Here is a 19066-nt window from a genome sequence, read left to right on the forward strand (position 1 = left end):
CAACTGAAGAATAAATGATGCAAAAATATGCCAAAAACAAAGAAAATGTACAAAAAATTACCTAAAAAATCAGAAAAAACAAAGAAAAAGAATTAAAAACATAACAACAATACCAAGAAAAAATACTTAAAAAGGGGCTTAAAAATAATAATTCTGTGAAATATTTTAATTAGAGAGTTTTTACGGACGCAATGTTTCCGTAGCTTTTTAAAAACAAATTTTTCCCCAATGTTTTTTTTTTTCTAAAACTGCACTGAATTTTACATTAAATATCTTTAAAGGCAGTTTTCTTAGAATTATTTTTTCTCACACTCTGAGCCAAAATTCTCCACTTCAGTAACACCTACATTCACCAGCATTTTCAGTCTGTATCCTGAAGGTTTTTATGGAGGTCTTGGTCATGTAGCATTCATAGCCTGGTTAGTTGAACATTTTATTCCTAAAAACAGTTAATCGTGTTCACCTGGGGTGTCTCTCCCTAAGTTTGCATCAGACAAAATGTTCTTTTTATAAAGTCCTTTTATTCACAATTAATGGAACTTACCTGAGATTTTACCTTTTGAATAACTCAATTTTAGTGAAAAAAAACTATTGCAAAAACTGAAGTGTTTTCTGCATGGCTTAGTCTTTGCATTCGTGGTGATTTATTTTATATAGAAATTCACTAACGGTAGCAAAATTGAAAATGTAATTTTTTAAGAATTTCCATTTTATTTTGTTCACGTTAAAGTTGTGTAGTTTTTAATAAAATCTTTGAATTTATTGAAATCTTTGACAAAGTTTTACATTTTGCAAGGACTCCACTGTTTGGAATGTGTCCTCACTGAGCTGTGGAATAAAAGCTCCTGCCACGTCATATTTTTTACCTAACAATGTTTGACTGAAGCTATTTTCCCTTTTTACATTTATTTTTTACATTGATTTAATTTTTCTATGTTTTTGTCCCAAATAAAAAAAATCTTTATACACACTCTGAATAATAGTTGGACAACAGTTTATTTTGACAATTCTTTCATTTTCTGTTTTCTTGAGGGTTTTTCTCTTTCATTTTCACTGCTTCACTGCCTCAGCCTGCCGCGGTACAGTGGTCTCAGTGGAAGTGGATGAAGTGAATAAAGGAAGAACAGTATCTTTGCATTACAGTGTCCCTTTGTGGCCTGTGGGCAGGATGTTAATTGACCCCTGCTGTTCTTAATGGCTGTGTGGAGCAGGGAGGTGATGTTTAGAACTCATCTGTTGGGCTTGATTAACCAAGAGAAAACAATGCTGCTCTACCTGATAATGGCTGCTAATTACAAACCCATTGGAGAGCATAATTAAACTCTAATCTACAGTATATTTGTGTTTCTACAGAAACAGGAAATGGGATTTTTCACTCACTAACTAAAAATAATCCAAAAGAAAAATTTCAGGTGTTTTTCTCTGTTTAAAGCAGATTTTTTGAACACACTTCTGACTTTATGTATCACTCCAACCTCACCTGAATGAGGTATTAAGGTGGAAAAGCTGAAGATATTCAAATGTATCTAATCTAAAATGATTTCTTCAATAACTTAGTGTTCAGAATGAGTGTTTGTCATGCAGCCGCAAAGCACAACGCGCTCTTTTCTAAGTAATCCGTGTCTCGTCTCCAGGCTCTTAGGGTCAAATGAGACTGGGAGTGTTGAGCTAAGAAGTGCTTTGCTGTCTGTTTCATTTATAAGCTGCACAGGGATCAGAATCTATGCGTGGAGTATTAAAAATCAAAAACAAAAGCAGCCCATAATTACCAGAGAAAAAAAAAAAAGGATGTGAGTTACAGGGGTCACTTTTTTTCTTTTCAAAAGAGGAGCAAGCTTTGTTTTTCTGCAAAAATACGATAGAATGAAGATAAAGCTTTTTTCTTTTTTGTATGTTTTTGTTTTTGAATTTCATTTTGAAGATTAATCAGCCACTATTCAGTTGCAGTTATTGTCAGATAAAGTCAACAGACCTGCAATTACAGGAAGAGTCAAAGCAGGTTAAAAACATGATAATTATGAAAACAAAAACAGGCTTTATAGCGCAAAAAAAAGCTTTAAAAAAAACTGTGAAACTATCACAGCAAGTCACATTTACGGTCTATAAGTAATGCAGCAAGTACTGGATTATTTCTCTCTATGTGTGTGTGTGTGTGTGTGTGTGTGTGTGTGTGTGTGTGTGTGTGTGTGTGTGTGTGTGTGTGTGTGTGTGTGTGTGTGTGTGTGTGTGTGTGTGTGTTGTGTGTGTGTGTGTGTGAGAGAACTGGACTGCCAGAGAGATTATCCATCATCTGTCTCCTTCACTAAAGGCCATATGTTTCTTGACGAAGCCCCGAGCTCCAGCGAGCAGCACACACACACTCCCTGATAGACCAGACCACACGCTACGAGGCTCACACAGTAATGAATCAAACACTACTGTACATCTGCCTGTCTTATTAGTTCATATGCACACACACACACACACACACACACACACATGCTCACACACCGCCCTTGGGATTTGTGCATCACAGATTTTGGTTTATGCCAAAATACCAGCTTTATATAGCATGTCAGCAAACCAATGACCCATATTAGACATGGCCTGGAACCATGGACACGCTGCACACACACACGCACACACACACACACACACAGAATCAATACACATGTAGATTTACTGTCATCTTTTATTTTAATATCCTCAGAGCAGACACAGGCAGCAGTGTGTGAGTAGAATTAACTCGACTTCTAGCTTTATTATACACCTGCCAGTCCAACGTGAGAGAAAACGACCCTGATCATGAAACTAGAACCGTTTTATCACTTTATATGTGCAATCTATGTATTTTTTTGTTGTTGCTGTTTTATTTATTTATTTATTTTTTATTATGTATAAAATCAACAGATATACACACATACAAAGAAAGAAAAAAGAATGATGTACAGAGCTTGACAAGGTGTATATGAAAAAAAAAGATTAACTAATTAGAAAAATAAATAAATACAAAAAATACAGCAAACCAAATAAGGATAATTCTACTGTTAAAATTTTGGAGTTACTGTCACATTACCAGAATTACAGAATGTTGTTTGTGAAATCTGTTAGATGTGAAATATTGAAGAGAAAAGAGGGAAAAAAAATTAGAATAATAATGATACATTTAATAATAATATTTTTTTTTAAATAAATGTTATTCTTTATTATTATTGTTGTTATTGATGTTATTATTATTATTATTATTATCATTATTATTAACTTTTTGTCATGTTATCATTGACAAATGACAATAATCAAATAATAGAAATAAACATTGAAAAGTAACAGGTAGATAATGATAAGTGAGGGATTAAGAAAGAATAGAAATAAATAATGCAAATAAAGTAAATAAGTAAATAAATAAATGTTTAGCTATTGTTGTGAGTATTTTAGGTAGGTGGAGGTGGGGGCTTTGGTGTCACCAGCAGCAGGGTGAGGTAGTTATGGAGGTATGTGTGTAATCTATTTGTGATAAATCATTTAGCAGAATAACAGGATTACGTTTACATCATCAGGTTGTCATAGTTCAAATCCTCGGCCATTTATTCCGATCTAGTTCCTTTACAGACACCAGTATTTACACAACACAATGAATCTTTATTGATCTGTGGGGAAATGAGGTTAGTTTTGCAGCCTCTAAAGTATTAGAATACTACAGGGAATCTAAAGAAATAGAATATAAGACACAAATAGACTATAACATGAGCAGAAAAAAGAAGGAGACACTGTTGCACTAAATGCATGCAGCATCACTGCGGTCAGTGGGATTACAGTCTCTCTGTGTTGTGGTTGAAACAGATTCTTTGTATCACGCAGGCAGCAGTCGAGGTGGCAGCGACGCACTCACAGTGATTGACAGCTGTGGTTAACTGTGCTGTTGCATGCTGAAGTGGTAATCATTCAATTAACTGGAAATCAATGGCACCCGTATGGGTGATCTGTTTCAATATTGCGCTGTCAGTCACACAGGGGTAGTTGACTACTCAGGTACACACACACAAACACACAGGATTTTGTTGCACATTAGCACATTCATTTGGAGACAGGACTGCTGGTCAACTTGCCCAATAATTCTGGAGACCAGGTTTGTCCATATGTCACCGTTCATTTAGCATTTTGTTTTAGCCTGTTGTAACTGTCCTGTGAAAACCACGTATCTCCAGAACATCAACCTTTAACAAGCAATTAAAATCATCGCTTCATCAGCTTTGTGACGATGAGTGCATACTGAATGGAAGTCTTTTTCCTTTTCCTTTTGCTGCAGCTGTCCTCACAAAGAGTATTCTGTTGCATACAGTATACACTAGCCACACAGTCAAAAAAATTATTTAACAAATCCAAGTTGATGTTCACAACATTAGCAGCTGTTATGGAGCCGTCATTATTTACAATGGAAATAGGCGTGTTATGGAGTCAAATGGAAAATCAAGCCCTTATATGTGGGAGCAGCCACGTATGAGGGATTTCTGGGAGGTGATAGTCCACAATTTCACAGAGGAATTGTGGATTCAAAACTTCAGATGATCCGCTCAACTTTTGAAGAGTTATGTGATGCAATAACACCTCTTGTAGCTCCTGCTGCATCATGAGGGAGCCAGTTCCTACTGACAAGCACATAGCCATAGCATCATGTGACCTAGAAAAGCCAAAAAAGTGTTTCCATTGCAGTTTTGCAAAACCTTGTGACTCATTTCAGGTCTCCTTAGCTAGGTTCAGAATCTATAAAACAAGTCTCGGAAGCAAATAAAAAATTTAATAGTGTGGAAAGATTTGTTTGCTTCCATCACAAATGCTGCCATTTAAAGTAAAAAAAAAAAATCAGTCAATTTTATTTACAAATCACAGTTTGCCTCAGAGGGCTTTACAGCAGATGACATCCCTCTGTCCTTAGACCCTCAAAGTGGATAAGAAAAAAATCAGCCCAAAAAAAACTAACGGGGAAAACTCTTTTGATGTTAAAGTTTGCCAACTCCTGACTTAATAAATTAACATTCCTATTACTAAACTCAACTGGTCACCAAAAATGTGCTTTCATCCGTTATTATGGCCTCGGTCAGCTGTCAAGCTGTCATCTGTTCGCAGCTCAGTCGATGTGACATATCTTCTGCTGTGCAGAGGATTGTGGGTCAGAATAGCCAGTAAAGCATGCTGCATACTACAAAATCTGACTGCATGCAGTTGAAGGATTTTAGGACGTTTCTAGGGTTTTACCATTTTTATGTTTATTTCAGGACTATTCTTGGATATTAAGGAGTTTCTAGAATTAGAGACATTCAGGTCTTAACATAGATCTCTGTCAGGGGGTGTGAGAGATCCTCCACTGGCACTTTTTTTTTGATCAGCAAGCTATTTTAAATTTTGTTTTATGCACTCTGGCAACAAATGTATACTAAAGTACAAACAAAAAAGTACAACAACAATTTCCAGAATCACATTTTTACTGTGAATTAGAAAAATGGTTGGGGGACCACCTGGCACCCTCACAGGGGCCAGATTTAGCCCGCGGGACGTAGGTGGAGCATCACTTCCCTAAATGATTTACCTTCTACACTCTGTGACCCTGCTGCCTACATAATGGCTTCATTTTAGCCTCTCTATGTATGCATCACAGCAGCCAAAAAGTCACCAGCATCCATCTCGGCTGTCAGCGGGAAAATTAACATGGAAATTGGTGTGTTGCATTTTGGAATGAGGGAACAGGGCTTTAAATGACGCCGTCCCCTCCCTTTCATCCTTCCTTTTCTGTCTCTGTCTCTTTTCTCTCCTCTCAGGCCGGCAGCCCTCTTCCTCTGGCCCCAGTGGGCGTTGTGGCCCTGACACCAGCCTAATGAATGAGCGAGGTGATTTATAGCTGCGGGAGTAGGAGGAGAAGGGAGGGATGGAGGGTGAGAGGAAAGATGAGGGGGGCATGCAAAGGGTATTAAGGGGTGCTGGGTCACGCTGTAGAAGGTCAGCAACGTAAATCTTCTCATCGTCTTATCTGTTGTCCTTTGCTCATGTTTGTTTTTTTTTAATTCCACAGGCTCATAAAAGCTAACAACCTGCTAACATCGTATGCATAATAATCCCTGTGAGGACAAATAAGGACATGTGGTGTCCTTGCCAAGACAGCAACTACTTAAGGACAGAAAAAAAACAGTTTAAAAAACTTTGAGGGCCCTAAAAAGAAGAAAAATATTTGGCTCAGTTTAGAAGAATATGTAATCCCTCTGAAAATCTGAAATATGTCCCACACAAAAAGTTTTGACCTCTTGAGATGATTGCAGCAGCAGCCGTCCCAAACAGCCCATTCAGACTGTGTCTGATAAATCATCTTTAGTCCTTTTAGAATATAAATTGATGCTTTTCAGAAACCACCCAATTTCTATTGGTTGGCTTAAGATCAATTAAATGAAAAGATAAGTTATTCAGTAACAACTATTTATTAAAACTCTCAGCCCAGGCAATGAATGGAGTGAAAGTCTGTCAGGGGCTCCAGGATAACTGTGATATGACTGTAATTAATCCAGTGGTGAAATAACTATTATTGACATTAGTAAAAGTGCATATACAAGGATGTAAAAAAAAAACCCACATAAAAACCACAAATAAAAAATGAAAGCACAAGAAAAATGTTGTCAGCAAAACTGACATTAAGTATTAGAATTAAAAGCAGTGATTCTGTGGACAATATGCTCCCTGTGACTGTGGATTACAGAGGACATTCTCACATTGTTCAGACTCGAAATAGTCTTCAGTTTCCACTTTCACAGTTTATAGCTCCAGGTGCTGCTAGTGTGAACTACAATAGACAGTCAACCATAAGTCCACTCATGTCTAAATTATGGGATGATATAGGTACAGGACACACATGGAATTTCTGCTGAATTTGCATCTCTTTGTGGTAATTTTGTCATTTCGTCATTTCCTGTCTTCTTGTGGTTGTTTTCTGGTCCTTTTATGTGTCTTTGTAGTCATTTTGTGTCTCATTTTGTGTCTCATTGTGTCTTCATTTTAGTGCCTTTTTGGCTGTTTTTTTTTTTTATCTCTTTATTGTCATATTTTGTCAATTGTTATTTTGTGTCTCCTTGTGGTTGCTTTGTGTCTTTTTTTTAATTTTGTGATAATTTTGTGATAGCTTTACCTGGTTTTTTTTGGGGGGGCAGGGGGGGGTTGGGGGGGGGGGGGGGGGCGGGTGTTCCTTAGCATCTCTTTGTGGTCTTTTGTGTGTCTTTGAGGTAATTTTCTATCTTTTATTGGTCAATTTGTGTTGCTTTGTTGTCAGTTTGTGTCTCTTTGTTTTGTCCATTTTTGTAGTTATTTGGGGTCTGTTTTTAGTTCCTTTGCATCTTTGTGGTCTTTGTGTCTGTGTTCGTATTCTGTGGTTTTCTTTCATCTTTGCCTTTTGGTGTAATATTAAAGATCTAGAGCTGCTGATTTTATCTTTTATTATACATGGCATTTACAAGAATATCATGTTCTTATGTAAATTCTTAATCAGAAAATAAAATGTTAGCTGTTGAAAAAATGTGATGGAGTAAAATAATCCCTCTGAAATGTAGTAGAATTATGGAGTAACATGAAGTAAATGTAAACACTTGGGAAGTGTAGTTCTATAGAAATAAAATGGTTTCTAAATAGACTCACAACAGGGTCTGTGGATTCTCTTGACATTCATGTCATACAGTCATGATTTCTGGAAAGAGACATTGCTGTTGAGTTTTTTAAATGTATGTTTTTGGCACTTTTAGCACCACAACACCAGTGCAAACTAGTTCCATTACATCAGAGAGAAGGTAGACGTCTCTATGGCCGATATTTTCATCACTCGGCAACAAGACAATATAGACAGATACACAGCACTAAAGAAGGAAACTATGTAGTTTTGATCTGGGGTGAACTGTCCCTTTCAAAGGGCATGTCATTCAAATGTCAGTATATTCACATGGGTTCTCTCTATACGTTACATATCTTTAAATTTTTTTTATGTGTTTACTCTGCTGCTTCCTCCACCATCTGTATCTGCCACAAAGCTGTGCTGCAGCATCTTCTCTACTCCTTTCAGCTGATCACTGCAATAGAGAGAAATGCACCCTGGGCTATTCATGTAGCTGTGGAGCTGAGAGTGTGTCTGGGCTGCAGAGTTAGTGACTTTGTGGATGCCAAGACACAGTGAGCATCTGTAGAGCACCAGAGGGTAATGCATGCCTTGTCTCAGGTGGACAGCGGGAGGGAGTGTGTGTTGCACTCTCAGAGTAGAGCGCTTGGCAATTTCATGCTCCTCGGCGCGTACAGCACTCAGCCAGGTGCAATGCACTGTGAAGTTGGAGGAAGAATGGAGCATTAGGAGATTAAGACGCAAACACAACTTCAGCAATAAGACAGTTTCTTATTTATTTATTTAGTTGGGTGTGAAGAGAAAGTGTGGTCAGGGAGTTTAAGGCTTTAAGAAGTTTAGATGCTGAATGTTCCAGGTTTGTTTCAGAGTCTGTCTTCAGTTTATGGATTATTTATGACTTGCTGCAGGGATATTCAACCTGCTTTGCTTAGGGGCCACTTTTGAAAAATGACAGGCCAGGGGCCGATCACAGCAGCCCCATATATGCTTCTAGGATTTTATGATTTTTCTCAAACTTTAGGATGTGTCTAGGATTTTGGGACATATATTTGATTTTATGATTTTTCTAGGACCTTTGGATGTCTCTAGGATTTGAGGATGTTTGTAGGATTTTAGGACACCCTGCACCCTATCTGAGGGCAGGTTTGGCCCATGTTGGATCACTGACTTCTTGAATATCAAGGAGAATCTTAGATCTGAATCTAATGCAGAGATTTGGGCAAATACTCTAAAAATGTTGGAAGAATGTGAGAGTATGGATAGGGAACCAAATACGTTAGTGTACTCAATGCTGTATGCATGTCTTTCAAATTTACACCCTAATTCCTGTGACTGATTACTTTCATGTGATTCCCACCTGCTGGGGCCCAGACATTGGCATCTGCTCACCCATGAAACAGCAATTTGTTAGTTGAAATTAAACTTGGGCATTATCTATTTTTTCATGCCTTCATTCAGGACTGACATTTCACTGTGGTGTAACAGCAGTTGTGTATGAAATATAAAAGCTGAGCTACTGGTGGTAGAAGTCAGTGTTGTCATGTAATGCAGAGCAGGTGGAGCCAAAAGCAGGAGACAACAGGCAACATGAACTCAAAACTATCACCCTTCAAGCCAAAAAACCCAACAACTGAACATCACACAACCAAATCAAAGAGCAAACAGAGACTAAACTGAAAACCAGGACTTAACTACAGACGAGACTGATGAGGGGATAAAGTGCAGCTGGAGAAAACAGCTGAGAAGCTCAGGTAAGAGGAATCAGGTGATGAGGCAGAGGAACAGGAAGGCAGCTGAAGTGAGAAGCAGGAAGGACTAACGGGGCTGATGCAGGACAGCTGTTGGATGTTAAATGAGGGAAAGGCAGGAACACACAGGAGAGGGTAAACACAGTAAACTGAAACCTAAAAAACAAACAAACAAAAAAATATCTGCATAATATTCTGACCAAGTGACAGACTTATTAATAAAGGCAACTTAAATGAGTATTATACACTAGACCAGTCAGCCCAAAGGTGTAAAGAAATCAAGACTGTGACAATTTTAGCATGTATGTGATTGTCTAGCATACAACACTGTGTGTCTAATATGCAATAAGCCCCCTTAGATAAGTCTTGCTGTGGTTAAACACTTATAGCTCATAGAATAATAAAAAGATAGGAAATAAGCACCCTTCTTGCTAGAAGACCTGATGACATCTATTGGATACCGACACATCAGCGGGGTAAATGGTGATAATGTGAAGACAATTATTTTGCTAACATAATGATTTTGTAGTTGGAAGTCATCCTAAATCAAAGTTATATGTGGCAAACCCCCGAAACAGAGGCAGAGACATTGTTTTTTATTTAGTCCTGTAACGTTATCCCCACCACTCACCGTCGCCATCTCTCTCAGCTAAGCTGCCTGTCACACCAGCAGAGACTGACCTCTGGTGGTATGCACTGTGCACTACATCCCGTTTTAGCATCGCATTATCAGTTTCATAGAAAGAGGTTGGGTTGGTATTTTTTACAGTATTGAAAAATCGTACCTTCTTTTTGTAAATATTCAAGTATACAATAATACCTTGATACCGCCATAGCCTAGAAAAAACAACAAATGAGCGCCAGCGGGGACTAACACTTAGCCAATCAGTGAAGCTGTCAAATACTACCACTTTGACAGTGCTTTCACTGCATGATCCCGGCGTCAAAAGCCACCTCTTGTGTCTGCAAGACACGCCCCTGGACAGCATTAGCTGAGAACGCAGCCAGACACAACCAGTTGCAATGTTATTAAAAACAGACGGGTTGACGTTACTTGAGAATGCAGTTGGATGAGACCTGTTGTGTCCACATGATGTGCCACAGAAAGGCGTCAGGTTGAAACACTGCTGATAACAATGTAATATGAGGAGCACAAAGGTGCCTACAGGGCAGGCTGTAGGGGCGGTGGATGTATCCAACATACCCTGGACATTCATGCAGGACTGCGGCGTTCACTTCCTGTCTGAATGTGATTTTTTTTCCTCTCCTAATCCTAACTATCCATGCCTGCATGTGCATTTGTTGTCCCAGCACTGGTTGCTATTTTCTTTTGTTGCCTAAACATAACCAGGTACAGCATCATCCCACTATGAGATTGTGTTAACATCAATTCAGAATGTAAATTACATTTGCAGAAAGATATCTGGAGCTTGATGTGTAGATGTGGAAGTCCACTGCAAAGTGGCAACATATGATGACTGATGAGAATGTGTTGGCCATGACAGCACTTACACTGTTGTCAAGTGTTGTCAAGTGGTGTGCTGGAACCAATGAGTAGTAATAGCAAAAATGGCTAGTGCTATAGTGGATGCTGCTAATGAGGCCTTTCTAAATTAACATGTATTCTCAGTATCACCCCACTTCATAATTTGTGTGGAACCTCTGTGACAAAACAAGTGTGTATGTAAAATGATGCTGGATTCAAGTGGATACATTGGTCTCCAGTGAGTGATTAGGATAAAACAGAATCCCCCTCCCCTACAGAAATCGGTTTGATTGGACAGTGTCAGACTGAGGATGAAAATGAAGAGAAACCAGCTGACAGTTGTGTCTGATATCAGGCCATGTGACCTTTAGGACTCTGGAGACCTCAGTGACTCTCATGTGACATCAAGGTATGACTGACCTTTAACAGTTGGATGACAGTTTAAAATGCCCTGGTCTACTCACCAGTAGAGTATCAATGCACAACCACATTGGCTGTACATGAATTTATCACATTTTGTATTTTATGTACTTCATGTGTGATTGGCCTTAAAAAATGTAAAATTCGTTTGCCCACAAGAACAGTGAAAAAGGTTTTTGGCTGCTCGTATGTCGGGCCAATACTTGCTGAGTTTCATTCTAATTTACAAGATGGAAGACTTTAACTGCCTTCATGTCCCCCTCGGAAATACTGTTTTTACTGAATTTACCATATTTACGAGTTAAGAGCACATGAACAGCCCTCCTAAGATGTAATTACGAGTGGGAAATTGTGAAATTTTGGAAACGGTGTCAACAACTGACGGTAAAAAATTCTATATTTCGTTATTTTGTTCCTTGTAGCTATCTTTTACTTTTAGTAGTTTTTTTTAGCATTTTAATATCTGCATCTATTAGCTGTAGCAAGCAAGCAAACTTTGAATTCTAAAGCATGCAAGTTGAATATACTAACATTAATAACATTATTTTATAACACTAGTTGTTGACTTGACATCATAAATGCATAAACATGGTGGGCAAACGTCAATGTTTGGTTAATGGTAAGAAACTTTATTAATTCACGTATTAAATATCAATTTTTGATTTAATGTAAATTGTAATATGGTATTAACGTTACCTGCTGCCCATGTCAAGTGATCAATATTAAATCTAAAATTATAATATATAAAACATGTCAAACAATAAAATCATAAAAATATGAATAAACTGGAAATAGCTATCAACCACTTGTTTAAACGCTTTCTGCATTGAAATACAACCCATCATCTTTGTAGCTTCCATGTTGCAGTTCCACTTTACAACCTCAAAGCACGTGAACACAACAAAGTCAAAAGAAAGACTTCCCAACTCAGAAACTGTGACCTTCCGACATCACATGAAGGCATCAGTCATCCACTGTCCTTGTTTTGTGCAAAATTCATTCTAATTTTTTGGCTGTGGCTATTATGAGGCAAATCAAGTATTTATAGTGTTTTTTATCATGACATTTTCTGTCTATCACTTTCCCTTTACTGCAGCTCATCAAGGAAACAGTGAAAGGTTAGGGTGGAATTTCATCATAACAAGATTTTGACTGTGAAAGATACTTGATTTGTTTTGATGGCTCACATTAGCTTCAGGTGACCTTTGGAATGTATTTTCACAAAGAACAAAATCTGCACACTTTGTTTTCCACTGGAATCACATTCAGACTTCTCTTAACAGCAAGTTTGGACAGGAAGAAGAACACCAGCAACCAAAAGCTATTGTGACATACACATGGGCATCATGAGCTGATAAAAAACAAACGTGTCATTTCAAGGAACACTTTCACCCACAGAATGACCATGTGTATATCAGTAACTCACCACATTACTTTGAATGCATGAAGAAAATGTTGTTTTTATTGCATACCTCCATGGTAAAAGAAGAATCCAAAAAAGGTGAACATTCTTGATGAATTTAAGTGAATTTGGGCTGAATTTAACAACAACAACAAGCGAGTTAAAACCTGGGCCAGCTTTCAAAGTTGCAAGGCCAAGGTGAGCATGATCAAGGTAACGACTCTCACATGTCAGTCAGCTGCCTGATGAGGTCTGTAAGGACTGCCCCCAGGACAGTGGGAGAGGCATCACAATAAGCACAGATAGTGTTCATGTGCTTTGTGGTGGTAAAGTGGGAACATGGAAGCTACAAAGGAGATGGATTGCATTTTAACACTAAGAGCTAACCGACTAAGCTTGGTCACTCTACATGGACAGCAGTTAACATTAACATTAGTTCCACAAATCGGAGTAACCAGTGATTATTATACATCAGCGGTTAGACTGATTAAATAGAGAGCCAGTTGAAGGTAAGTATGTTCCATGGCCATGTTACAAAAGAACTATGTGTGTTAATAGAGACTCAAGTTCACAGAATAAAAGACTATACAAATTAGAGTTGCAGAGTTTTCTTTTCTGACGAGTGGCCGTTCATATGAATTTCACGGTGAGAAAGTTGTCATTCCAATTATTCTGACAATAAATGAACACTGCAGCAGTAATACAAATCTTTGTGGCAAGGAGTAAACAAAATCCTGTGACAACATTACTATGGTAACAAGCACTTGGCAACATTTCAGCAGTGACCGGGCTATAATGTAGCTGGTAATGCTGTTGCTTTGTTGCTCGTAGTGTGAGCATGACATTACCAGGCGGGTTTCCATTATACATTTGCACAAAACTTAAGCGTTACTTTTGAAATGTGGATAAAACACAATGTGGCGATGACTGTGTTTTCACTGAGTGATGTTCTGCAACTTCTCTGGCGATAACATTCCAAGAAGCATGGTGATGGATGTTCACAACATTACCAGCTTTATTTCTATTGCAGCCATCAAACTAGCGGTCATTAATTCCAATCCAAGGCCACGTAGGCATGTTATGGAGCCATAATGGAAAGGTGAGCTCCTTATACGTGGGAGCGGACACGTATGAGGGATTCTGGGAGGTGATAGTCCACGATTTCACAGAGGAATTGTGGATTCAAAAGAAATGAGTGAAGCCTTAGATCAGCAAATGTATTTTATTGTACATTTACAAAACAACAAGAGTACAAAAAAGTCAGTCCACAGACATTTTTTTCTTTGTTTTGGAAGGAGTATATATGCAAATTCTATCTCACAACTGCAGCAAACACTCCCTCAGACGACGAGTAGGAGGGTGAGAGAGGAGCGGGGGGGTTACAATCAAACTTTTATAAAGCCTGTCTGTCTGCCGGCACACTGCTGCAGCCAAACCAAAGGAAACATAGAAAAGTATGACATTCTTAGCGGACTAGATGGGTGCAGGGATCCCAGCGGGGGAAGCGCTCCGGCTGAGGCGTCCTTCCAGGGAGCGAGGACCCGCTCGTTTTGGCTTTTCCGACCGCCCCCTCTCAAACAGCAAACACACTTTGTGCTTCATATTTTCTGTTGTTTTGCCATGACAACAAGAGAGTGCAACAGTAGTTAATGCTTTTCCAAAAAGTATACATTTTGACAAAAAAGGTTGGCACATTCAAGAAGACATGAGCTTTTTTATAATAACAGACTTTTTTTTTTTTACATTGTTTTTTTTTTTTTTTAATCCTCATAAATACAATATACGTCTCTTTCCCTGTATCCAGAGCCCACAAAAGAACAGTACAGACACAGGTATTTACAAATCAAGGGAGAGGAATGAACTCGATTGCTCATAAATAATCGCGGTAATACCAAAAAACATGATGTAAAGTCCGTTGTTGCTTTCTTTCACAGCAAAGACACAGAGTCTATTATCCTGAAACACAAAATCTTCCCTCGTGTCCGGCTCAGTGTGTCCACAGTGGAGAGATGGAGGATGATGGAGGCATCGAAGGTACACTGACACTCACTGGTGTCCTTATCTCATTTCCTGGGAACAGAAAAACATTTCAACATCAAGAAAAAGCCAAAATATCACACAGAACATGGATGATAAGGAGGGACAGAAAACAGAACATCAGGAAGGTTTCAGCCACAAGAGATAAATATTTTTCCATGGCATGCTCATGCAGAAGTGTTTTAAATAGCAATGTTTTAGTGAAAATCTATGTGTTTGTTAAGTCCCGAGCACATGAATGAACAAATGAGACTTGGACGATTCTGCAGGAGTTATGTTAAAGTTTGTAAACACATGTTTGTAATATAGTTTTACTGCTGCTAAACGAAATGACGTCAGTTCATCAAGATTTTTCTCAGATTTTTGGATTCTTCGTTCTCTGTGGAGGACTGCATTAGAAAAAGTTTCCTTATGCCAGCCAGTGATTAACGTGTGCATTGTGTCCCCAGCCTCAGAGACGGTGTAAGAGAGCCGAGGATGCAACAACCGCCTGGCTGTCCGCCGGGGTCAAAGGGCAGAGATAGCAGTCAGCAGCACTGCAGGAAGAAGGGGAAACCTAACCCAGGCTTCCTGTAGAAACACCCCTAACCTCAGTGTGGAGCTTTCATGTCCCCTGCAAGGCGTGAAAAGGCCAGTTGGGGTCAGTTAGGGGGGTGAGGTGTTCCTTACTGCTCCACAGGGGGGTGACCTGAAAGCCACCAGATATAAGGGAGCTCTGTGTGTGTGTACGTGTTGAGAGTGAATGAAAAGAGCAGTTGTGTGTGAGTGTGTCACTTTTACAAGTTACCTTGCTACATTCCCATGTCAGATGTGTGTCGAGGTCAGCGAGGACTGACCCGTGACAAGGACATCTTTTCTCTGTCTGCATACACAGGCCGCTTTATGGTGACGCCTCGGGTTACAGCATTAAACTTAACAACTCTGACACTAAACCAGAGCATCAAAGCTGCTACACTGTCCACTCCTCATAAAGCCATGCTCATGTTGGCCACTTTAGTCCGCTCATTTCCTCTCAAAGTAAACTCTAATGTTCACTTACAACCTCTCTGATTGTTGGTATACAGAAAGTTTTACTTTGGAGGATCGCTTTGATGTAAACTAAAGGCATTGGTGCAAGTTACTAAGTTATGGACTATAACTAACTAATTAATAATTAACAGAGATTTCAGTTTTTCATACTCCTCCTGGCTTGAAACCACGCATCTCAATATGTAGAGATTTTGAATTTCATTTTTTCTGATAAACTGGATTAAGTGTTTTTTTATGGGCTTAACGCATTGAAACCTGAGCAAAATGGTTTCAATGTCGTTCAGAAACAGGGAGAGAAGGTAACAAGGAACCTAACAAAGCACAGCCCAAAATGCGCAAAAAATACATAAAAAAGACCTGAACGTAAGAAAAAAAAGGTTAAAAAAAGCAAGACCTAGTAAGTACTGAAAAAAGTACTGAAAACCCACACGTACTATATATATATATTTCTCATTAGTAAAAAAAAAGAATACTGATGTCGATCCAGGTTTCAAAGGGTTAAAACCTCTTACTCTTGAAATTTAACCAGCTATTAAAGAGTCTTTCCAGTCGGCCACCAACATCACTTGATGTTGATATTTGATTGAATTTGGGTTGTCATGTTGTGTGACCAAAATTCAATGTCAATGGACGTCGTCTAATATCGATGTCAATCTGACGAAGAATATTGATGACAGATGACGTTGATATTTTGTTGGTTTAACGTTGTTTTGTTATGTGATTAAATCTAATGTCTTCCAAATGTCTCACGCCAACATCATCTTGAGGTACAACACTGACATTTAATCATAGAGTTTGGAGAACAAAACCGAACATCTGAAAAAGTCATAATGTTCACGTCCAAATTTTGACATCCCTAGAGCCGGGGCACATGCCGCGTCTTATACAGCCTGCAAAATGTGAGGTTGGGTGCTGGGTGCTACTCTTGTGCCTGCAAGGTGCCAACTTTCAAGAGTGCAGAGGCAGGTTGCGCCTGAGGTTGTTAAGTGACTATAACCAGCAGGAGAGTGCAGAGCTGCTCTTCTTCCAGCTGCCGTTTCTTCTATTGTGTCTTTCGTGTATTAAAACATAGTCTGTGGGACAGATGTGAAGCTGTGGGTTTCCTTGCTCTAAAAGAATAAAGTTCTTCTTCATATTTGCCACAGACTGATATGTATGGAACAGGGTAACGATATCTGGCTGTGATTGGCTGTTCCTTTCACACATGCCGTGTACACTGCTGTGTTCCAAAACTTTGTTGAAGTCACGCACTCAAACCCTGAAAAACAGGCTCTCAGGAAGGATTGTGTGCGCTTGTCGTGCTTTGGAGTGCACATGCCGTGCATAAGTATTGAAAACAGTGGATTTGAGGGCATAAAAAACTGTGGCATGTGTACAGTTCCTTATTGGTTCTTCTACGCTGCTGTAATGGTAGAGAAAAATGTAAACAAACAAATCAACGGCATTAATGAAGGTTGGGAAAAAACTAGAGAAGAGGAATGCGGTCATGGTTGGGGGAAAGAGGCCATCTTTGCACGCCAGTTTTGCAATGCAAGCTCAAAAAAAGTATTAGCATCTATTAGCATTTAGCACTGCCGCGCTGCTAAGTGCGTCATTTCATGCTGCATTTCTATTGGCTGGTCAGTAGACGTAGGTCATAACAGCTTTCACAGATTGAGATTCTCATCCCAAATTTCGGACACTGTCAGATATTTTTCCCAGGCTGTCTTTGATCGCACAGCTGTGACAACAGCCCTCCTCACACGTCTCTCACTGTGCAACGTAGGACCACCGTTTTACAGCCATGACCAAAAATATCACCACATTTCTGCCACAGTTTTTTAGTGTGCTATTCCTACTTTGACTTGGTAAAAGCTCTAAATATAATGAATAAATCCCACTCAAAGATGGATAATCATGAATAAATGTTAAAAAGAAAAATTGGATAATGAAATACTATTATAAAAATAATATGCAATACAAATCACCTTTTTAATGGACAGAAAACTGAAAAACCTTTATTGGAAAAGAAAGCTTTGATGGAAATTAAGGTTAAAATTAAGGTTAAATTCAAAATTTGTCATTTCAAAATACATTTTCCTTTTTTGTTAACATTTAATAATGGCCTGATTATCCTTAGAAGCACAACAAAATACAACCTCCTAAGCCATAGTTATGCAAAGTGATTTACATAACTTTGTGTGCGTTCTGTCAGCTCCTGCCTCCGTCTACCTACAGTAATGTTGAGGGACATGTCAGACACTGTAAGTGTTGCCTCAGTAGCATGAAATACCCGTAGAGCTTTCCATTCGGCTGGCACAGCTTGTTCTGCCATAAAAGACTCCGGCTCGTCACGAGGGAGCCTGCGGGGGGTGCGTTTAAAGGAGCGCTCCCACAGTGCAGTGCGGCCTCAGAAGTGCACTCCAGAGAGAGCGGTGGGCGTGCACGCTTAACATTGTTTCTTACTGTAAAGCCGATCCTGAGCAGACGGTAATGGTAGATCTGTATGAGCCTAAGAGCATGTTGCAGTGTGCGTGTGTGTGTGCGCGCGTGCATGTGTGGGCAACAAGGGAATGCTGAGGCTCTTTTCATGCGCCTGCACGTATAAGATTCTGTGTGTTTTATGGAGCGCGAGTAATGATATGTAGATAAAACTAAACCACAGGAACCTCTCCATGATGGCAGGGATCGTCTTTGTTCCTGATCTCATAAATATCTAAAAGCATCAATTATTAAAACCATTTGAGGTGAAAAGAGACCATTTTTCCTTGCATAAAACTACCGGGAAATTATAAAATCATTAGCGTGGCTGTAGCTTACCTCGTTGTGTTTCCTGGCCGAGTTGAGCCCCCGGGAGCCCGTGGAGCCTCTAGATGAGGAGCTTCCTGTGGTGGAGCAGTTACTGGACATCTGACTCCTGGAGAGGTAACCGGCCTTACTGCTGTACGCCATCAGCTCCTCATCTGGGGAGGCAAAGAGGACAGAGACAAGACAGGGTTAATGACATCGAGGGCTCTCAGTCTGTTGTTTAACCCTTTGAAACCTTCGCAAATTGGCTCAATCGCTTTCAAAAACATAGGAAGAAGTCAATGAGCAACTTAAAGGTGAAGTACGTAAAATGTAGGGAGATTTGCTGGCGTCCAGCAGTTGCAGATTGCAACCATGAAAAACCTCTCTCCTGGTGAGAAATCCTTAAGTTTTCATTGTTCAGGAGGTTTTCATCAGGAGCTGAATTATCCACAGAGGTTTCTTCCTCTCCAAAACAAACAAATCAGGAGATTAAAACAGCTATAAACACCAAATAAAACAGTTTCATGTTACAAATCAGTGAATCTTCAATGTGGTTT

At 39.2% G+C, this 19066-nt stretch overlaps 1 protein-coding gene across 4 annotated transcripts in view; it reads right to left on the reverse strand.

Annotated features, from left to right (window-relative positions):
• Window positions 1-13985: 13985 nt before the first annotated feature.
• robo3 (roundabout, axon guidance receptor, homolog 3 (Drosophila)) overlaps window positions 13986-19066 on the reverse strand; it is a 125347-nt gene continuing 120266 nt past the window's right edge. For all 4 annotated transcript variants that reach the window (XM_042499032.1, XM_042499031.1, XM_042499030.1 and 1 more), the window contains 2 exons: window positions 18540-18682; window positions 13986-14744 (listed from right to left, as the gene is read on the reverse strand). In XM_042499032.1, coding sequence (XP_042354966.1) covers window positions 14733-14744; window positions 18540-18682 — 155 coding nt within the window. In that variant the 3' untranslated portion in view covers window positions 13986-14732. The remainder of the gene's footprint in view (window positions 14745-18539; window positions 18683-19066) is intronic.

The sequence above is a fragment of the Plectropomus leopardus genome, chromosome 13 (genome assembly GCF_008729295.1).
Source record: "Plectropomus leopardus isolate mb chromosome 13, YSFRI_Pleo_2.0, whole genome shotgun sequence".
Taxonomy (NCBI): domain Eukaryota; kingdom Metazoa; phylum Chordata; class Actinopteri; order Perciformes; family Serranidae; genus Plectropomus; species Plectropomus leopardus.